We start from the raw sequence: 21,653 nt of genomic DNA, 5'->3' as shown, positions 1-21,653 counted from the left end.
ACTTACAGGAACTTGTTTGTAATATGAACAATTTTATTGTTTGATTTTTGACTCTCAAAATTTTCTAAATACAATAAAGACTGTATTGTCCCTAATCTGCATTTTGAAAATGGGACTAGAATTTCCGATACTGCTTGATTCAGAGCTAAAACACTGTTTCTAGATAACCATATTTTAAAACTGCCTTATAAAAACATATTTACATGGAAAAAAGTTTCACAACTTTTGCTTTGGAAAGTAAATGTAGAGGGAAAATGGAAATCTCCAGCTGTACATAGAAAGTAGGGAAGTTCCATATCCTAGGAAAATGGCAAAGTTTTGAAAACATATATTTCATTAGAAATGTTAAGAAGTTGGAGATGATTTTACAAAACAATTGGAGCAGATGGAAAGGAGTTTTAAAGTAATCACTGGTGAAACTAAACTTTGGCAGTTTTTAATTGCCTCAGACAAATGCTCTGCCTTGGTCTGATCCCTTTTGATAAGTATAATCCTAAAGTACTATGATCATCTGCACCCTTCAAATAAGAGCAGCATTCTAAACAGGTGGAGCAAAAATCTAAGTGAGCTCGTTTCCACTCTTATTTTAAAGATGAGAGATTTTCTGCTAGCTATTGGTCTCCTGGTGTGGCAACATGGGCTAATGTGTCAGACTGCAAAGTCATTTGAAATGCAAGATCGGTGGTTCAAGCTCACCAGCTACTCCTTGGAAACCCTATACAAGGTTGCTATGGGTCGGAACGGACTTATAGGCACTTAACAACAACAATTGATCCCCTGATGTGGCACTTTGGGTTAATGTGCCTGACCACAAGGTCTGTTTGATATGCAAGGTTGGTTTGAACCACAAGGTTGGCGGTTCAAGCTCATCAGCCACTGCTTGGAAACGCTATAGAGGGAGGGCCGCTATGGGTAGGAATGGACTCATAGGCACTTAACAATAACAACCTCTGTCTTGAGCCCATGTTAACATAAGGTCAGTAGTTCGAATCTATCATCCACTCTGCTGTGGAAAAATGACGCTTTTTTCTTCTATAAAGATTTACAGCCTTGGAGACTATGGAGTCGGAATAGACTCAAAGGCACAAAACAACACCCCTCACTTAAACTGCATCATCAATTACCTCCACCTTGTTAAATCCAGTGAACCATTCTCAGGCCTCATCTTTCTTGGTCTATCAGCAATGTTTGCCATCTGTCATGCTCCAGAAATCAAGTAGAGAAATTGTTTCAAGTTTCTCCACTTGGCTTCTGGGATATTACACACCTTGTTGTCTTCTTACCTCCCTGACTTCTCCTTAGTCTCCTTTGTTGGTATCTACTTGTCTTCTTGACCTCTATGTGTTGGAGAGTCCCAGATCTTAGCCCTTGACTCTCTTCTTTATCTTATTTACACTGTGCCTTAGGTAACCTCAGTTGATCCCATGACTATGAATACTACCTATTTGCTGATGACTCTCAAATTTATATCCACAGCTCAGGTCTTTTCTCTGATTTCTAGAGTCAAGTATCCAATTGCCTACTCATCATCTCCACTTGAATATTTAGCAGGCAGCTCAAACTTAACATACAAAACTGAACTCTTTACCATCCTCTGTAGGCCCCACAAACCATTATCTACTTGCCCATGCCAAGAGTTAAGGCATCTAAAAGATTTAAGAAACAAAACCATACTATTATGAAAACACAATTAAGTGGCACACAATAAAACGGGAAAAAAAGTTGAAGCATTATCCTCTAATACCCCATATTCAATTTATCAGTAAATCCTATCAACATCTCCACTACTATCAATCTGGTCCAAGTCACCATTTTTAAATGTAAGCTACATAATGCTATTCTACTAACAACTCTTCAATGGTTTCCTCTTTCACTAGAAATTAATGGTAAACTCATTACCATAGCCTACTCATTGCCTGGGGGGCGATGTTGGTTCCAGGGTAGAATTCAGCCATACCATGAAGAAAAGATGATGGAACAGTCTGCTTCCATAAAGATTGCAGCTTGGAAATTTTACCAGGCAGTTCTACTTGGTCCTCCTGTAGGGTCACTATGAGGCAGAATTGACTTGCTGGCAATGGGTTTGTTTAGTATTCTTTCTCCCCAGAAGAATCTTCCCTTATATCTTTACTTGGCTCATTCCCTCACTTTACTGAGATGTTTAGTGTCATTTTCTCAAAGAGGCATCCCCTGCCCACCTACCTAAAATGAAGACTCATCAAGCTCATGTTATTCTGCATTAGTTTTTCTTAAAGAACTTATAATTTTCTACTTTTAGTGCCTGTCTCCCACAGCAGAATGGTAGTATGAGGGCAAGTGCTTTGTTTTGCTCACAGCTGTATCCCCAGTACATATAGCAGTCCCAGTACATGTAGGCTTCCAAAAATAGTTTATGAATTAATTAATGAATGCACGATAGAACTATTTCAATGTTTCTATTAAAATTCTTTCTGTAACTGGTGGTATTATATATAATAACACCAACCCCCTGCCCCAAACAACAGCTGCAACATCAAATCTGTTGCCCTCAAGTTGATTCCAACACATAGCAACACTGTAAGATGTAGTAGAATTGCCCCCTATGGTTTTCAAGGCTATAATCTGTTATGGAAGCAGCCTGCCACGTATTTCTCCTTCAAAGTTGTGTATTCACACCAACAACCTTTCATTTAGTAGCATCCAAGTGCTTAAGAACTGTACTACCAGGGCTCTTACTATATCTAACAATATGCCATATTTCTATATATTTAGTCCATGCCTTAAAGACATGAAAAAGCATATTGGTAGAATAACCTCGGAAGAATTAAAATGTTACTACTGGTCGGAACCGACTCGATGGCACATAACAACAACAACAACAACTGTTCATTTGATGTTTTTACTGAATGTTGAAGGAGTGTGGTACACTCTACTACTCACTTTTAATACAATTAAGTGAAGTGAATGTTTTGGGTACACAGTGATTACAAACAAATATTCAGGAGCCTCTGGGAGTGGAAAAAGGGTGTTGAATAAAAGGGATTGTTTTGCTGCTTCCAGATACTTCCTGAGAAGTGGAGCCTGGAAGATTGTGCACTGTTTTTCAGCTGTGTCTTCATTTCAATAGAATATAAGGTATGTTTAAGAATAATTTGACTTGTTTTAAGAAATCTTTTCTATTTGATGATCTTGCAGGATTAAGAGGGTCGTAAAGGCCTGTTTGGTGATTTGTTTGATGGCGTTGTAAACTACTGAACTACACAAATTAGGAACAAATTCTGAAATATGTAAACTGCTTCATGAATTAACACTGTCAACTTGGCTATTGCTATGGTAGTTCAAAACCCAATTTTCTAACTTTAACAGTGCTTCCAAAGACTTGCTAGCAGGGAGAATGCAGGATGTCATAGAAGCAATCATCTCCAAAGAATTGTGGAATATGATGACTATGTTGAACAAGATTTCTTGAACCGATTTTACAAATATCAATAAACAATGCTATTACGCAATTTTGGCAACAGCACAAATATAACCATGTAACTTGCAATTGGGTTTTTAACTGGTTTTGTTTAAAAAATAGATTTTACCTGTGTTTCATTTGTATGTAGTGATTTTTTTCATTCAGCATGTGTCTAAATTTCCTCGATTTTTATGGAAAATGAGGAACACCACTTGAGCAGTGGCAAGCCTGTTTGATTCAAAGCCCTTTTGGTTCTGAAAGTCCACAAAGCTATTTTCAGCATTCTTTTCTAAGCTACTTCCCTGAAAGACAAATTATTGACTATTGACTAAATTAGAATTCCCTCACCACCAGTTCTGAGACTGATTGAGCTCAACATATTGTTAAGTCTCAAGATCTGGAATATTCCAGGAGCACTGATGCTGCTGCTGAGTCATGGTTATATTCCAGAAGCTATGAAAGGGTATTGGATGGTCTCCTTACAACGGGATTAGTTATCCAGGAAGCCAGCACTCTTGAGTCACATCCTGAAACCAAGGAGGGATACACTTGGTGATTAACCAATGAAACTGAGAATGATGTCCTGGAGATATCTTTTAGGAGGAAATATTAAGCTTCACTGAGGTGAAATTAGTTGAAAGGCACAATTAGATGGTGAAGGAACCCTGGTGGTACAGTAGATTAAGCAATGGGCTGCTAATCAAAATGTTGGTGATTCAAACCCACCAGCCTCTCTCTATGGGAGAAAGATGAGGCCACCTGTTTTTGTAAAGACTTACAGCTTCAGAAATCCTATGGAGCAGTTCTACTCTGTCACTGTGAGTTGGAATCAAGTCTGCGGCGGTAAGTTTGATTGTTTGGATTAGATGGTGAAAGGAGTATGGCCTTTAGAATAAGGTATTCCCATCTGTCCTTGCTTAAATTGCATGACCTAGAGTAATTCATTTATATTTTGAGCCTCAAATGTCTCATTTATAATATTTGAGTAGTCGTAATAGTACTTTTCTCTCATGTTTTGTGAGACTTAAATGGGCTAAACCATATCAAGACTCTGGCACTGAGTTTGACACCAGTAAAGGTTTAATAATCTATCTCTTTTAGTATTCTCCAAGGTCCCTCGCAGAAGTAGGGCTAGAACCAGGTCTCCAAGCCCAAGCCTCCTTACATAAGAGCATTTTCATTCATCAGTCCCCTGCAGGTCACATTTAAACCTTTATAATCACAATAATTTACACTTGTTTCACTTTAAACTCTACTTCCCCCCCCCCCAATTTTTCCCACTTCATTTTACTTCTCTCATGTCCTATTTGAATTGCTTTGGCTGATACTTTTGGATGCCTTAAATAATGTGATGGGAAATATGAAATTTTATAGTACTAATTTTTTATTTTTTATCCCAAAGCAACAGAGAGAACAGGTCCATACTTCTTTAATGTGGTTTTTAAAAGTCACTTTAGTGATATTCAAAACGGCATCCTATTTAATAAGGTTTTATCTCCACAACTTGGTCATCATCTTTAAAAACAATAGCCATGGCCATTTCAGACACTTTGGAAGATTCTCTTTTATTTTAAATTCTGTTACGGTAGAGAAGGAACCTTTTTAAAACAACACATGATGCAGAGGACTACATGTTGCATGCTAGACTTGCACCTCTCTTCTGTCCCTCACTTCATTTTTCTATCCTTTTAGTGTGGATTGTTCTACCTGTAGGACCTTGTGCCAGTCACATCAATTCTTTCAGCAGCAATTTTACAGTTTATAAATTGATAATCGTTGTTGTTGTTGTTAAGTACAGTCAAGTCAGTTCTGACCCAGAGCAACCTTTTGTAGGATATACAAGGAGCAGTTGATGAGCTTGAAACGCTGACCTTGCAGTTCAAACCAACTTTGCAGTCCAACGCATTAACCCACAGCACCACACCAGGGCAATACCTCCAAATGTCTCATGAGAATCCAATGAGATAAGTGTTTTGTAAACTGTTAAAAAGTTAAACAAATACAAGAAATTAGTGTTATTAAAACCACAGTTATTAAAGGCAGTATTATGGAACAATAAGTGTATGGAAGTTGGAGATGAATAATAAGTGGCTAGTTACCAATGGAAGCCCTGATATGGTGCTGTTGAGTCAGCATTAGACTGCTAACCTCAAGGTCAGTGATTCAAACCCACCAGAAGCTCCCTGGAAACCCTATACAGGCTCTCTATGAGTCGGAACTGACTCAGTGACACTTAGCAACAGCTAGCAATGGGTAGTCATGAGTCAGGATTGACTGATGGGTAATTAACAACAACTGTTACTCACTGTCAGCAAGTCTATGTTATTGAATAAGTAGGGCTAATACAAATTATTTTTAAGTTTTTGCATATTGGAAAACCCTTCAGAAGCAAACCCACACTATGTACATAGAGCAATTTACTATTGCTATACCACTTTCACATGTATCATCTCATTTAATCTACAAAGCAAGTCTGCCAGGTTGGGATTATGACCTCCATTTTATAGACTGAAACTGAGTGTTCTAATTGATCTCTAAGCCAATTAGTGATCGTGCCAGGACAAAAAACTGAGGTTGATATGTATATCATTGTGCCTTTTATTGTATCAAACACTTCAACTATATATACATATATCATTTAATTTTTCCAGAGAAAAATTAAAGTTTTATAACACCTTGCTGTGATTCTAAATTTGCTTTACATGTCTTTTAGCTCCGTTTATAATCTCCCCTATTTTATCACCTGTAGCTTCTGTATCCTGGAGCTCTGGCTATATCAGAGATGTCTACATAATTTTTCAGTGTGCTTGAGTATCAGAAAGAAAAATAAGTTAGAATGTTCTAGTTCATATCACTAAAGTGGAAAAGAAAGGGAGGACCTGCGATAACCACTTGTGATAATTAAATTCTTGAGAAACTGTGTTTTGGTAAGTACCTGGAGTTTCTCCAAAAAATGCAAAGATTATCCCTGCCAACTCTTAGAATGAGGGGATTATGTAGCAGGACTTTGAGGAAGTGGGGAATAAGGTTGAAAAAAATAGGTTCAGGTTTGCCATTCCAAAGGAAATTCTCAGTGGGAAACAGGCTAAGCAACAATGCCGTGTGAGGATGGAGCAGGAAGCTGCCTTCCAGATTTTCTTTAGACCTGAGAAATGCCTACTGTTGTGATTATCTTCAAGTGTTCTGGTACCACATTGTTTGAATTCAAATTCAGGCTTCATGTATGGCTTGTTTGACTTGTGAGAAGTTGATGAATCTCTGTATCATAGCTGCTGGTCTTTGAGATGATGATAAAATCAGTACATACATCCAAGGCTGACTCTGAGAATTAAATGAGATAGTGTAAAGTATTTAGTGCACACAATGCCTGCGATGCTATGAATGCTTAATAAATGGTGTCATTAGGTGCTGTTTTTTTTTATTTTATTTTGACTCATAGCCACCATGTGTGATAGAGTAGAACTGCCACATAGGGTTTCCTAGGCTATAATTTTTACAGGAGCTGATTACCAGATCTTTCTACAGTGGAGCCACTGGATGGATTCAAACTGACAACCTTTCAGTTAGCAGCCCAGTGCATAATTGTTGCTCCACCACGTCTCCTTTGAATAAATTATGTTGCTATTAAGTGCTGTTGAGTTGGTTCCGACTCATAGAGACCTAAATTTCTGAGGAGAAACTGATGGGTTTGAACCACCGACCCTGAGATTAGTAGTCCAGTGCTTATCCTACAGCACCACACCAAGACCCCATCAGAAGTATTATTGCTACAGACAACATGACCGGTCACTCTGGTGTGCAAAGTCTTAGATCTTGCCGGTACTGTGGAAGAATTATTGTTTTGGACTCAAAACTAACCATTATATTCAGCTCAATCTATGAGAGCTGCTGTTATTGTTGTTAAGTGTTGTCAAGTCAATTCCTACTCATAGTGACCCTGTATAGGGGTTCCAAAGAGCAGCTGGTGAGCTTGAACCACCAACCTTGAGCTTCAAACTGACTTTGCTGTCCAAGACATTAACCCACAGCGCCACACCAGGACTCTAGTCCAGTGCTTGTCTTATAGTACCACACCAGGACTTGGTTGAAAACCTGCTACTTAAATATATGGCAGCAATGAGGTGGCAAGTCAGGAAGGAGACAACATGAGAGATTTGAACTTCAGTTAGAGAAATAGTGCAGGAGAAAAAATGAGGTTTTCTGTTTCTGCAAAGGGTCGCTATGAGTATAACTGACTCAACAGCACTTAACAAGAGCAACAAGAGAAATAGCATCCTCTTATGAGTCTATGAGGCACAAAATGAATTAAAAAAAAAATTGCATGATGCTGACTAAAGAAAGAGCGGGGTCCCAGAGGGAAAACATTCATAATCCTGAGTCAAGCATGTGGGGCCCAGCATAATAGGGTCTGGGTGCACTGGACTGGGAATCATGCAATCTCTGTCCTACTTCCAGCTCTGTTACTAACTTGCTGTGCAATCTTGGACAAGTCTGAGTTTCACTTCCCAATATATAAAGGAGGATTAGACCAGCATTGTAGCCAATATACCTGCTAACTCTAACAGTTCATCCCAAGATTTTATTATATAATAACAAGTTTAGCAACTGTCAAGCATTTCAGATGGATCAGGTAAGATGAGTCTGGGGTGGTGAGAGAAATTTTGTCCTACTTAATTGATCTTTGTAGGAGAAAAGAAAGGTGGGTATTTGGGGATTGACTAGAAATGTGGAAGCATGAGTCCTTTCAATTTTGAACATAAAACAAATATTCATCAAAAAATTTTTAAATGATTAAATTCTGTTTTGTGATAGTAAGGTGCTGCTGTGATTTTAAGAAAGATGGGATAAGTTCAGATCTGTCTTTTAAGAGAGGATACATTCAGATCTGTACATTCTTGGTATATGTGGTATGGAGAATGGACTGGAAGCAGTTAACAACAAAGTGATAATGGAGAGATTGGATACGAGAGGGAAGAATTGGGGAAGATTCTTCGGTTTTATTTGGGCAACTGGGAGGAGGGTATCATCTACTGACACAGAGACACAGGAGAAAGTAGAACGGGTGTGAGAGAAGATGGAGATTTAATATTTTAAGAAGAACTGGGGCAAAGTTCTGATTTATCTGACATTTTGGTGTAGGTTCTAAACTTGGTCAATGGTAAGATAACTTTCAAATACTTTTTTTTTTTTTTTCTCAGAAAAGGGTATAGCTTGTGATCATTTGTTTTTTATGTTGCTAGGGAAGAGAATTGCTATGGAGACACATTGATGCCATAGCTTCTCTTGTTAAGTAATACAAACATTCTAATGTGTCTGGCTCAGTCTTCAGGCTGAAGACTACCTCTGATGTCTAGAAAGTTTGTGGGGGAATGAGGTGTTGCAGGGCTATTTGTTTGGCTTTGTTTTTGTTCTCATAAGGATAAGTCTAGAATTGTTCCTTTCCCATGATTCGGTTTTCATTATGTCTGCTTCCATGGTCCAAGGGAGCAGAGTTTTTCCAATTATTAGTAGAAAACACAGAGCACTCTGAAAAATATTTAATATTACATTGAATCATTTGATTATTTGGGTTAAGGTGACATTCAAATGTTCTATTTTTCCCTTTTAGGGTGGAGATTTCAAAGTATTAAAACGTGAAGAAATGGCTTTTATTCATCTGGATATCAAATGCCTATATACCGTTCTTATTTGCACATCATTTAATTGCATTCTGTCTTCAACCAATGAGATAAAAGGTAAAGTAACATACTGAATAGATTTTGATGGAGTAGTTTTCAAATTAGGATACTTACTGTCTTTTCAACCTACCTTGTGAAAGTGTGTCACAGTAAATGGGTTGTTAGTTAAGTATTTCAGGAATTCCATGCAGAAATGCTTGCTCTTTCTGGTCAGCCTCATTTCTAAGGTAGCTGCTGATGAAAACATTTTGTGGGATAAAACCAAAAGACACTTTTTGTACACTTTTGTATAGTCCTTTCTAGCAAATAAGTCGAATATCTGAAACCTCATGGCCTGGCACCCAAGTGGCTATAATGTTTCCTTAATGACTACCTTTGCTCTTCTAAAAATATATAACATTTTATTGTGTCTAAGGTGAAAGTTTTACACACTGAATGAGGTTCCCATTTAACAATTTCTGCACAAATTATTCAGTGATATTGGTTACATTTTTCACAATGTGTCATTTGATCTCATATAGATGACTTTTAAAAGAGGCTCATTACTCTCAGGTGATTTTTTTATTTTTTATTTTATAAGCCAATCTCTTATCTACCTAAAAGGTGACCTCAAGGAATAATTTTGGGGTAAGGTTTAAAGAGTATCTCAGGGTGATAGTCTCTAGGAGTCCTCTATTTTCAACCAGTCTAAAAGGAGCTCTGGTAGCGTAGTGGTTACGAATCGGGCTGCGAACCTCAGGGTCAGCAATTCGAAACTACCAGCTGTTCCACGGGAGAAAGATGAGGATTTCTGCTCCCATAAAGATTTATAGCCTCGGAAACCCTGTACAGGGTCGCTATGAGTCGGAACCAACTCCATGGCACATAACAACAACAACCAAGTAAAAGGAAAAAAATATGGCAGATTTAAAAATATTTTAAATAACTATAGAATTATTGTTGTTGTTGTTAAGTGCCGTCGAATTGGTTCCGACCCATAGCAACCCTGTACAGGGTTTCCAAGACTGTAAATCTTTACGGGAGCAGAAAGCCTCATCTTTCTCCCACGGAGCGGCTGGTAGTTTCGAACTGCTGACCTTAAGGTTCACAGCCTGATTCGTAACCACTGCCTTACCAGAAATCATACCTAATGTGCTTTTCAATTAACCCTGGTGATGCAGCGGTTAAAACAGTTCAAACCTACAAGTCTATTTCCATAAGGATTTGTTGTGGTTGTTATTGTTAAGTGCCATCAAGTTGGTTTCAACCCACAGTGACCCTGCATAGGGTTTTCGAGGAGCATCTGGTGAAATTGAACTGCCAACTTTGCAGGTCAAACTGACCTTGCAGTTCAGTGCATTAACCCAGAAGGCCACACCAGGACTCTTGAAAACCTCATAGGACAGTTCAACTCTGTCCTTACAAGGTTGCTATGAGTCTGAATTGACTCAATGGTTGGTTTTGAATGTGATTTTATTATTATTATTATTATTATTATTATTATTATTGCAAAAGGTCAGAGCAATGCATTTGACAAAGATTTCTAACCATATGGAATTGTCATTTTATCCTCAATGGTTCGTTCTCTCACCTCAATAAGTATTATAAAGTGAAATAAGTACTAAAAAGAATAAACCAGTAGCAGTAACAGGAAAATTGCTAGCAAAAAGTTAATATGAGGGCAGTACTTTTAGATTTGCTGTAGGAAATTTATAGAAGTATCAAATATATGTATGAATATATGTTGTTGTTAAGTGCCATCAAGTCAGTTCTGATTCATAGCAACCTGGTTTCCCAGGAACAGTTGGTGGGTTTTAACTACTGACCATGTGTTTCGCAGTCTACCAGTTGCTTCTCCTAACCCTATGTAGAGTCACTATGAGTTGGAACCAACTCAACAGCACTCAACAACAACAATTCAGATTTTTAACAGCTTTATTGAAATTTAATTCACATGTCATAAAATGAATTCATTTAGAGTATGGTATCCAGTGGAGAATATTTACAAAGTTGTTCAGTAATGTGTGATTATACTTATAGGAAATGTCCACAAGAGACAAATCCATGAAGACAAAAAGTAGATTAGTGGTAGTCAGAAGCTGAAGGGGGAATGGAGAGTGACTACTAATGTGTACAGGGTTAAATTTAGGAGTGAAGAAAATGTTTGGGAGTTAAGTTGTTGTTGTTAAGAGCCATCGAGTTGGTTCTGACTGTTAACGACCTTGTATAGGGTTCCTGAGGAGCGGCTGGTGAGTTTGAGCTGCTGTGCCGACCTTGTGGAAACCCTATAAGGGGTTGTTATGAGGTGAAACTAACTACATAACCCTGTACATAGTAGTAGACACTTATATAACCCTTATATAACACTTATATAACCCTGTACATAGTAGTAGTCACTCCCCCATCCCCTCTTCAGTTTATGACAACCAGAAATCAACCTTTTGTCTTTGTGGATTTACCCTTTGTGGACATTTCATATCAGAGGAATCCTACAATATGTGACCCTCTGTGTGTGGCACTTAACATACTGTTTTCAAGGTTCATCCATGCTGTAGCATGTATCAGTACTTGACTCATTTATACAGTCAAATAACATTCCAAGATTTGAATGAATATACCACATTTGATTTATCCATTCATCAGTTGGGCAATTGGAAGTAATCTTGATTTAACAGCTTGTCATAAAACACAAGAAGAAAATATTTTATTTTATTTCAGTTAATCCTCCTCAGGATTTTGAAATCGTAGATCCTGGATACTTAGGCTATATGTCTTTGCAATGGAAACCTCCACTGTCTCTGGATAATTTTAAGAACTGTACAGTAGAATACGGATTAAAATACCGAAACTTTGAAAGCGAAAGTTGGAAGGTAAGCAAAGCATGCACTTGGAGTATCAGAGTGATTGTTAGGAGTTTTCTGGTATTTCCTGCCTTTAGTGTATACTGCAATTCCCATATTTGAATGACTGTCATTAGGGCATAATAAGCTTCAATGCCTGCTGCTCTTTCTAGAGCATCCTGCCACAACTTCTATCACTCCACCCAGAGAGAAGAATACCATTGGAAGAGAAGATAAAAACTTTGTCCCATGGAATACAGACTTGAAGAGTACTTATATATTTTGCAACAGTTTACAGTTATTTTTATATATGTCTTATATATGCTGAGTCCTGGTGTGGAGCTGATGTGGGTTAATGTTCTGGGCTGCAAGGTCAGTTTGAACTGCTAGGTTGGCAGCTCAAGCTCACCAGCTACTCCTCGGACACCCTATACATGGTCTTTATGGGTAGGAACCAACTTGATGGCACATAACACAACAACAACACAGTATATATGCTGGAGTCTTGATGTGGCACTGTAAGATAAGCACCAGACTGATAACCGGAAGGTTGGCAGTTCAAATCCACCAGCCGCTCCTCGAAAACCCTATCCAGGGTGACTATATGTCGGAACCGACTTGATGGCACTTAACTACAACAATAGGATACATGCTACTGAGCTGTAAGCTTTTTCTGAATCAGAGTGAAGTCTTTTTCATCTTTGTACCACCATGACCCCCTACCATATATAGCATGATGCTTTGCATATACTCCTAAGTGTTCAAAGCAAGCTTATTGAATATGAATGTACATACTCAATAGGCATGCTAATTTAAAGATTTCTGTGATGCAAAGAACTCTGCTACCTCTCTAAATTCTGTTCTGTTTCAAGAAACAGCTTAAATAAAACATTTATGTTGAGCAAGTTTTATGCCAGGGATTCTGCTAGGCATTTAGATAATGGGATAAAAACACATGATTTTAGTTCACCAGGGGTTCACAGTTTCTCTAGTTTTCTCTGGCATCAACCAACTCCATTTACCTCCAAGTTTTTATTTTATGTGATTTCTGAAGATTTCATATTAGATTTGAAAAATTGTACATCATTGGCAAATAATATGCCTATGCCAACCCATTACTGTCAAGTGGATTCTGATTCATAGTGAACCTGTATAGGGTTACCTTATGGTTGTCCGTATGGTTCTGTGGATCAGCACTGGACTGTGAACCACAAGGTCAGCTGTTCAAACTCACCAACTGCTCCCCGGAAACCCTCTACAGAGTCTCAATGAGTCAGAAAGGACTTGACAGCACTTAACAACAACAACAACATACATGGTTACCAGTCTAGTGTTTATCCTACCATGCCACCAAGAGACTTTATTATGCATATACAAACCCACTGCCGTTGTATAGTTTCCAAGGCTGTAAATCTTAATGTGAGAAGATAACCTCATCTTTCTCCCCAGAGCGGCAGGTGGGTTTGAACTGCTGACTTTGCAGTTAGCAATCCAGTGCTTTTCCTAAAGTGCCACTGGGGCTCCTTAATACACATATGTTGTTGTTGTTGTTGCTAAGTGCACTTGAGTTGGTTCTGACTCACAGAGACCCTGTGGTGGGTTTGAGCCACCAACATTGTGGTTAGCAGTCCAGTACTTATCCTATAGTGCTACACCATAGTATGTGAAAATCATCTATTTGATTTCCAGTTGCTTCCTGTCCATGAAGCTTTTTTTTTTCCCTTGCAGAGGTTTATGTGATTTTTTTTTTCCTTCTTAATGAGAGGTTACACTTCCAATTACCTTATGAAATTATATGATATGTGGAGGTAAACTCTGCCAGAAATATATCTGGGACATTGTATCAGATAATCAAGGGTGTCTAGGATATTGGGTACCCTCCACAGTATTAATGCCTTTTTAGCTTTATTAATGTGGTTCATCATCCATGACTGTTTCTAAGCTTGACTTTGTCTCATCTTTTTATCAAACAGACCATTATTACTAAGAAGCTATATTACAAAGATGGGCTTGATCTTAACAAAGGCATTGAAGCAAAGATACACACAATTCTGCCACAACAATGCACAAATGGACCAGAGATTCAAAGTTCATGGTCAGAAGCTACTTACTGGATACCACCAAAAGGTTCAGGAAGTTTTCTCTTCATATTTTGTATAATTAGAACAATTCATACAGGGAAGAAGTTCAATTCATGCAGGGAATAAGTTCCTTAACTCTTGTGAATCAGAGTGTACCTACAGCAGATTCTATGACAGTGTGGTATACAATGGTATCAATCTTAGGAGTCCTGGTGTGGTACTGTGGAATAATGTACTAGACCACAAGGTCGGTTCAAATTCACCAGCCGCTCATCAGAAACCCTATACAGGGTCACTATGAGTCGGAATCGATGGCACTTAACAACAACAACAATCTTAAAAGTGAGTGAATCTTGTTGCTGTTAGTGACTGGCTTTTTAAAAATTCTTTAGATCAGCAAATGGGTTCTGTAAAGTCTACATCTTATTAGATTAATACCATTCCTAGCTGTTGAGTCATATTAGTAAACTTGTATATAAGTATTTGCTTAACTGCTCAGAGCATTCTATAATTACTAATACTTTTGAATATGTTTACACTAGTCAGTAAATGAGTCCTCAAAGGTTTGTGATACTACATTTGCCACTTATATAGTGAAATGATTTCTAGCAACATCCATTTGAAACACCCCTGATTATGTTGATTGCTAAATGAAATGGAGAGGTCAAAGGAAATGGAAATAAAATTGCATAATGACTTCCCAAATTATTCATTATCCTGCCTTTCAAACATTTACAGTTCTTTCACTCCTTAGGAAATGTGGAAACCAAAGTTCAGGATATGGATTGTGTATATTACAACTGGCAATATTTATTCTGCTCTTGGAAACCTGGAGTGGATGTCCCTGTTGATACTAATTATTATTTATTTTACTGGTAAGTATTTTTAGAACTAGAATTTCATATTAAGAAAGAATCTATCAAAATTTATCCACAGTATAAGGAACTGCATTGTCACTAAATTAAATTTCTTATTTAGAGTTGGCTTATCAGTGATGGTTTTTATAAATCTTGGGGGTTTTCAGTGGGAGTAAATGGGCTTAGGCTGTAACTCCTGGAAGGTGTTCTCCTGTCCTAGTTACCAGGATTAAATTTTGTATCCTTTTGATGGAGTCCCTGGAGAGTGCAGATGGTTAATGTGCTCAGCTGCTAACTGAAAGGTTAGAGATACAAGTTATTCGGAGGCACCTCAGGAGAAAGGCTCCACTAGCTACTTCTGAAAAAGCAGCTACTGAAAACCTTATGGAGCACAGTTCTACTCTGGCACATGTGGGGTCATCAGGAGTTGGAATCAACTCAACAGTAACTGAAAAATCCTATATCTAGATGAGGTTATACATTTAAAAGTTTGGGCATGTTTTATATTTTTGCCTTTGACAGAAACAGGTGTTCTTTTTCTGACTTCCTTGCCTTTGCTAACTGTCACCAAGACTTGTAAACAATGGAGCCTGACACTTCTCTCACCTTTATTTTTTAATTACTTCATGGTACCATTGCTTATCAAGTTTTGACGCTCTTTTGCAAGGTCCCAGGCTACTCATTAAATCCAAGATAAAGTCTAGGCTGGAGGTCAAGCCTCACTTTCCAACATTGCTTTTTACAGTTACCAAATGGGAATATAATAGGTCTTTCATGCCTTTGTGTGCATTTCCATTTGGAATGCCCTTGTATTCCCTCTCTCTTTTACCACCTCTTATCTATCCTGGTGTAGTGCTCTAGATAAGCACTGGACTATTAACCTCAAGATTGGTGGTTCAAACCCACCAGTTGCTCCTCGGAAACCCTATACAGGGTCACTATGATTCAGAACTGCAACAGCACTTAACAACAGCAACAACATACATCCTTCAAGGATTATACCTCTTATTTATTGTCCAGATGGTATTTACAGTTTTCTCATATATGTGTGCTCAGTTTCTTAGTTTCTTCTCTTCAATTTTTAAGAGTTTGGTGGCACAAACTGTTTCTTATATTTTTCTTGACTATGTTTATAGTCAAGAAAAATCGTAGTGGTTACAAATCGGGCTGCGAACCTTAAGGTCAGCGGTTTGAAACTACCAGCTGCTCCGCGGGAGAAAGATGAGGCTTTCTACTCCTGTAAAGATTTACACCCTAGGAAACCCTGTACAGGGTCGCTATTGGTCGTAACTGACTCGACGGCACTTAACAACAACATATTTATAGTGGAGCTCTGGTGTAGCACTGTGGGATAATGCACTGGACAGAAAAGTTGATTTGAACTGCAAGGTTGGCGGTTCAGATTCACCAGCCACTCCTCGGAAACTCTATACAGGGTCACTATGAGTTAGAACCAACTTGAAAGCACTTAACAACAACCTTCACAGTGCTATGCTCATACTCACTGTCATCAAATAGATTCCAACTCATAGCTACCCTATAAGGACACAATGCTATGTTAAGTGCCACTGAGTCGATTCCGACTCATAGAGACCCTGTATAGAGTTTCTGAGGAGCGTCTGGTGAGTTTGAACCGCCGACCTTGAGGTTCAAACCGACCTTGAGGTCCAGTGCTTGCTCTAGGGTTAATTGTTTTCATAATAGGCTATAATTAAATATTCATTAAATGTATACAAAAATACTGAAAACATTGATAACATGGTAAGTAGCAGAATTTATATGAGTATTACATAACAGAAAATGAAAAAGAGAAGGAATTATTACCACTTGTATTTGTACCCAAATTATCATGGCTTCTTCCTTCAGAAAATCATAATATTCAAACAATGAAACCCTGAGAACTGGGTTCTAGTCTCTGTATCTTTAATTGGGGAGCTTTGGGCGAATAGTTCCCCTTTTTGAATCTTTGGGGGGGGGGTGTCTCAGTATCCTCATCTGGAATTGGGTGGGGAAAGTCGGAAAGGTCATTTGCATGTAATTGATGTGTTTGTTAGACTCCTGGTGTGGAGCTGTAAGATCAGCACTGGACTGTGAACCACAAGGTCAGGGGTTCAAACTCACCAGCTGCTCCTCAGAAACCCTATACAGGGTCACTCTGAGTCAGAACCGACTTGACAGCACTCAACAACAGCAAACAAATGCCAGGCACTGTTCTACATAACAAGAACACAAGTGTGAAAGACAAATTTCCATACTTCTTATGCCTTCCATCCAATTCATGTTTAACATAACATAATTTTATTGTCATATGTGGTGCCTTAAGATAAGCACTTGACCTCAAGGTCAGTTTGAACTATAAGATCAGTGGTTCAAACTTACCAGCTGCTCCTCTGAAACCCTATAAATTGGAACCAACTGGTCAGCATTTAACAAGAACCACAACAACATTAATGATGACGTGAAGGGAATTCACATTTTAGAGATTTCGAAATAATGGTACCATGAGGCTTCCCACTGTCACACAATACATTTTTGTAAAGTCAAGTCTAGATAGACCTCAAGCCTTCCAAGTTCTAATCAAGTAAACTAGCCAAGAGATTACAATTTTGCAAACTTTGCCTAAATACTTTGTATAAAAAGTGAATTTAATAAAGTCTGGATATTTGTATCAGCACCTTATCAGCTGCTGTATTAGCCACATTTCAAAGAGGATTCTGGCTGCTTTTAGCAGATAAAGTTCCATTTTGCATTGTAAACTATTCATTAGGAAAACAGACCAGGATTTTGTTGTTTTGTAAATCAGTAGGGAAATCCCCCTTAATTCCTATAAGCTTTCTTACTGGAAAGAGGTTAACTTTAAATCTTGTGTCAACATTTCTTGTCTGAGAGAACAGGAAATTAGACATTTACTTGCCAAACAACTTATTCTTTTCTTTCTTTCTTCTTTTTTTTTTTTTTTTGCCTTTCTGTTGGCCTGAAGTTTATCTTGATGGTTTTTTTTAAACCTAACAGTATTTTGTAAGTTTAACTTTAAATTTGCTTTTGTTGTCTAAAACTGTTTACCCCATACAATATAAAACATGCAGTATCCTCTATCCTTTGTTGAAACCCAGGCTTTCCTTAACAGACATCTTATGCTCTGATTTACAAACATGTCTTTGAGTTGTTGTGAAGATTCCTATAATATGTAAGCTCTACAAGTCATGGGGAATCCTGGTGTGGCACTGTGTGTTAATGCCTTAGACTGCAAGGTAGATTTGGAAAGCCTATACAGGGTTGGAATGGACTTGAGGGCACTTGACAACAACAACAACCAACAAGTCATGGGCTGTTTGTTATTCTTACTTTTGTGTCCCTAGCACTTAATACATCATGTTGTTGTTGTTAAGTGTCATGGAGTTGGTTCCGACTCATAGCGACCCCTTATAGGTGCTCAAAAAATGTTGTCTCTTATTCAATGATTTTTTAAAACATTTGATTTCTGAATATACATGAAAATAGAGTACCCGGATTCTAGAAGACACTGTTAAATACAATTCTCAAAAAACTTCTTTTTGCAGGTATGAGGGATTGGATGAAACAACACAGTGTGCCGAATACATGAAGACTAATGAAAAACATATTGGATGCAGGTTTCCGGACTTGAAGTCAGCAGACTATAAAGATTTCTATATCTGTGTAAATGGGTCATCTGAATCCATGGCTATCAGATCCAGCTATTTCATTTTTCATCTTCAAAATATAGGTGATAGAAACAACTCAAAATACACAGTTTCTTCTTTAGGCTTACAATTACAGGAGAGGGAGAGCAAGGCAGAAAGAGAGAGAGAGAGAAAGAAAATGAAAGACACTAAGGAAATGAGCCAAATCAAAACCAGACCCACTGGCATCAAGTTCATTTCAACTCATGGAGACTCTGTATAGGGTTTTTGAGGCTGTAAATCTTCATGGGAGCAGAAAGTCTCCTCTTTCTCCTTGCGGATAGCGGTCCAGTGCTTATCCTGCAGCACTGCTGAGTCTCCTTAAGGAAACGCAAATCCAGGAAAATTAGGGTCAATAGAGTGTAATGGGAAGTTCTTATTAAATATTAAAGTCTGAAAGAGAAGGAACTAAATGAAAGATAAAATGCCATTTTCATCGAACACATACAATCTCCTAGCTTCAGTAAAACTGGCCTGCTATGGAGTCCTGGTGTGGCACTGAGGGTTAATGCTCTGGACTGCAAAGTCAGTTTCATCTGCAAGGTTGGTAGTTCAAACTCACCAGTCCCTCCTCGGAAACCCTATATAGGGTCGCTATGGGTCAGAACGGACTCGTCAGCACTTAACAACAACAACATTGTGGAAATATATATTGTTGTTTTTGTTAAGTGTCGTCCAGTCGATTCTGACTCATAGCAAACCTGTATAGCGTTCCAAGGCTGTAATTGTTATGGGAGCAGAAAATATCATCTTTTACTTGTAGAGCTGCTGGTGGGCTCTAACTGACAACCTTGTGATTAGCAGTTCAGTGCTTATCCTACACAGGCACCGTGCTCCAAGAAATATATATTGTTGTTAAGTGCTATAGAGTCGGTTTTGATTCATAGAAACCCTATAGAGTTTCCAAGGAGTGGCTGGTGGGTTTCAACTGCCAACCTTGCGGTTCAAACCGGTCTTGTGGTCCAGCACATTAACTCGCAGTGCCACACCAGCACTCCTAGAAATATATATCACCAACCCATAAAAGTACAGCCAGAATGTTCCTTGGAAGCCAAGATGGCCAGACTTCGTTTCTCATACTTCAGACATATTGTCAGGAAGGACCAGTCCCTGGAGAAGGATATCATGTTTAGTAAAATGGAAAAGAGGAAGACCCCCAATGACATGGACTGATGCAATTGCAGCAGCAGTGGGCTCAAATGTTGCAATGATTATGAGGTTGTCTAGGACTGGGCAGTGTTTCATTCTGTTGTGCATAGGGTCGCGATGAGTCAGTATCAATTCGATGGCACCCAAAAACAACATAAAAGACAGTTGGCTACATCATTTTGGAGTCTGTGTTCTCAGGTCTAAGAACTGCAAGAGCAATAGGATCTAGAGTCAACCAGAACTATACCACTTTCTAGGTGTATAACTTTTGGCAAGTTACTTAACATCGCTGTTTCAATGTCCTTATAAGTAAATTGAGGATTTGTTGTGAGACATGAATACAATTATGATGTAACATCCTTGACACATTATATGAACTAAATTAACATGCTTGACATATTGTAAGCACTAAGTTAATCAGCTATGATATTCCTGCATGGTGGAAATACTTAAGTACTCATCTCATAGTAGATAAGCAGGCAGTTTGAACCCACCCAAAGGTGCCTCAAAAGACAGGCCTGGTGGTCTGCTTCCAAAAGGTCACAGCTTTGAAAACCCTATGGAGCAGTCCTTTGCACACATGGAATTGCCATGAGCTGAAATTGACTTGATGGAAACTAGCAACAATATTAATAAAAGTACTCATAGTTCTCAGCTGTAGTTCTTCATGCTACAAAATGGAAAAAGAGATTGTAATTATTTCAGTCTTCTTAATTTTGACTCTGATATTTGTCAGTATGTGACTTATCAAAAAATGAGTTTCCAAGATAAACAAGTCTCTCACTAAATTTATCTGTTGCCAAGTAAATTTTATTTCAATTCCCAGAATAAGGAATAGTTGTGAGCCACTTATTTTATCCCCCAAGGCTTCTGGTACTAGGTGTCTACAGCTTTCAATAAGGGCTACTGTTAAATGTCAACAACCTTCATGTTGACATTTTCTCCTTTTGCTTTTCAGTTAAACCTTTGTCACCAGACTACCTTAGTCTTACTAAGAAGAATGCAAATGAAATTATTTTGCAATGGAGCATGCCCAGAGGACCCATTCCAGCGAGGTGTTTGATTTATGAAATTTTATTAACAGAAGATGACACTACCTCGGTGGTATGAACATTATATTTATTTGGGAAAATCATAGAGATAGCCTTTCAAATAGAATAGTGAACATGAGAAACCAAATCAGTTGCCATATAAATGAGGAATGTATCTTAGTTAAATTTCCAAAAAAGTCATGTAATCTAGTGCACAAAAGAAAGATGCTTGTAAATTACAAGCATGATACCAATTTTAAAGCCAATAGAACCTTGGAGATAATCTAGTTCATCATGTCCAAATTTGTGTCATGAGATTAAAGTTGCCAAGGGCCTGACATTGATTATAAAGAAACTTCAAGTAAAAACACAAAATCTACTACTCCCCTCCCCCCCTTTTTATTGTGAATTGGGTGAAGGTTTGCAGAGCACATCAGTTTTGCACTCAACAGTTCATACACATTTTGTTTCATCTCATTGACTGCAAACCCACAATGAAACATCTCTTACTCTACTTTGTCCCTGTGTTTCCTGTTTCTAGCCTTTTTGATCTCAAATGGTTGATTGTTCTAAGGTGTTTACATCTCCTCAGTGTTATTGTTCACTCTGGTCATATAGTGGGTCTCACATTGGACTGTTACCCACATGAGCGGTTTGAATCCACCAGCTGCTCCATGGGAGAAGAGTAAGACTCTCTGCTCCTCAAGAGATTTACAAACTTGGAAATCCTATACAGGGTCACTATGAGTTGTAAACTGACTTGAGAGCACACAACAACAACAGTAGACTTCTTTATTATTTGGCAGAAAATTGAGTCATGGGGGTGAGCTCATTTCAAGACCTGAAGGGTGACTACGGGCCTTAGTTTCAGAGGTTCCACCAGTATCTATCCGACCAG

At 38.2% G+C, this 21,653-nt stretch overlaps 1 protein-coding gene across 1 annotated transcript in view; it reads left to right on the top strand.

The window, feature by feature from the left end:
• Window positions 1-9,080: 9,080 nt before the first annotated feature.
• The window catches only part of IL13RA2 (interleukin 13 receptor, alpha 2), an 18,900-nt gene continuing 6,327 nt past the window's right edge, over window positions 9,081-21,653 (top strand). Inside the window, exons 1-6 of the mRNA XM_006873804.1 lie at window positions 9,081-9,174; window positions 11,815-11,966; window positions 13,910-14,063; window positions 14,772-14,892; window positions 18,435-18,619; window positions 20,683-20,828. Of these exons, the coding sequence (XP_006873866.1) occupies window positions 9,081-9,174; window positions 11,815-11,966; window positions 13,910-14,063; window positions 14,772-14,892; window positions 18,435-18,619; window positions 20,683-20,828 (852 nt within the window). The remainder of the gene's footprint in view (window positions 9,175-11,814; window positions 11,967-13,909; window positions 14,064-14,771; window positions 14,893-18,434; window positions 18,620-20,682; window positions 20,829-21,653) is intronic.

Source organism: Chrysochloris asiatica, unplaced genomic scaffold (assembly GCF_000296735.1).
Source record: "Chrysochloris asiatica unplaced genomic scaffold, ChrAsi1.0 scaffold00255, whole genome shotgun sequence".
NCBI classification, from domain to species: Eukaryota; Metazoa; Chordata; class Mammalia; order Afrosoricida; family Chrysochloridae; genus Chrysochloris; species Chrysochloris asiatica.
The sequence above is the reverse complement of the archived record's forward strand: the minus strand, read 5'-3'. Positions and strand labels throughout refer to the sequence as shown.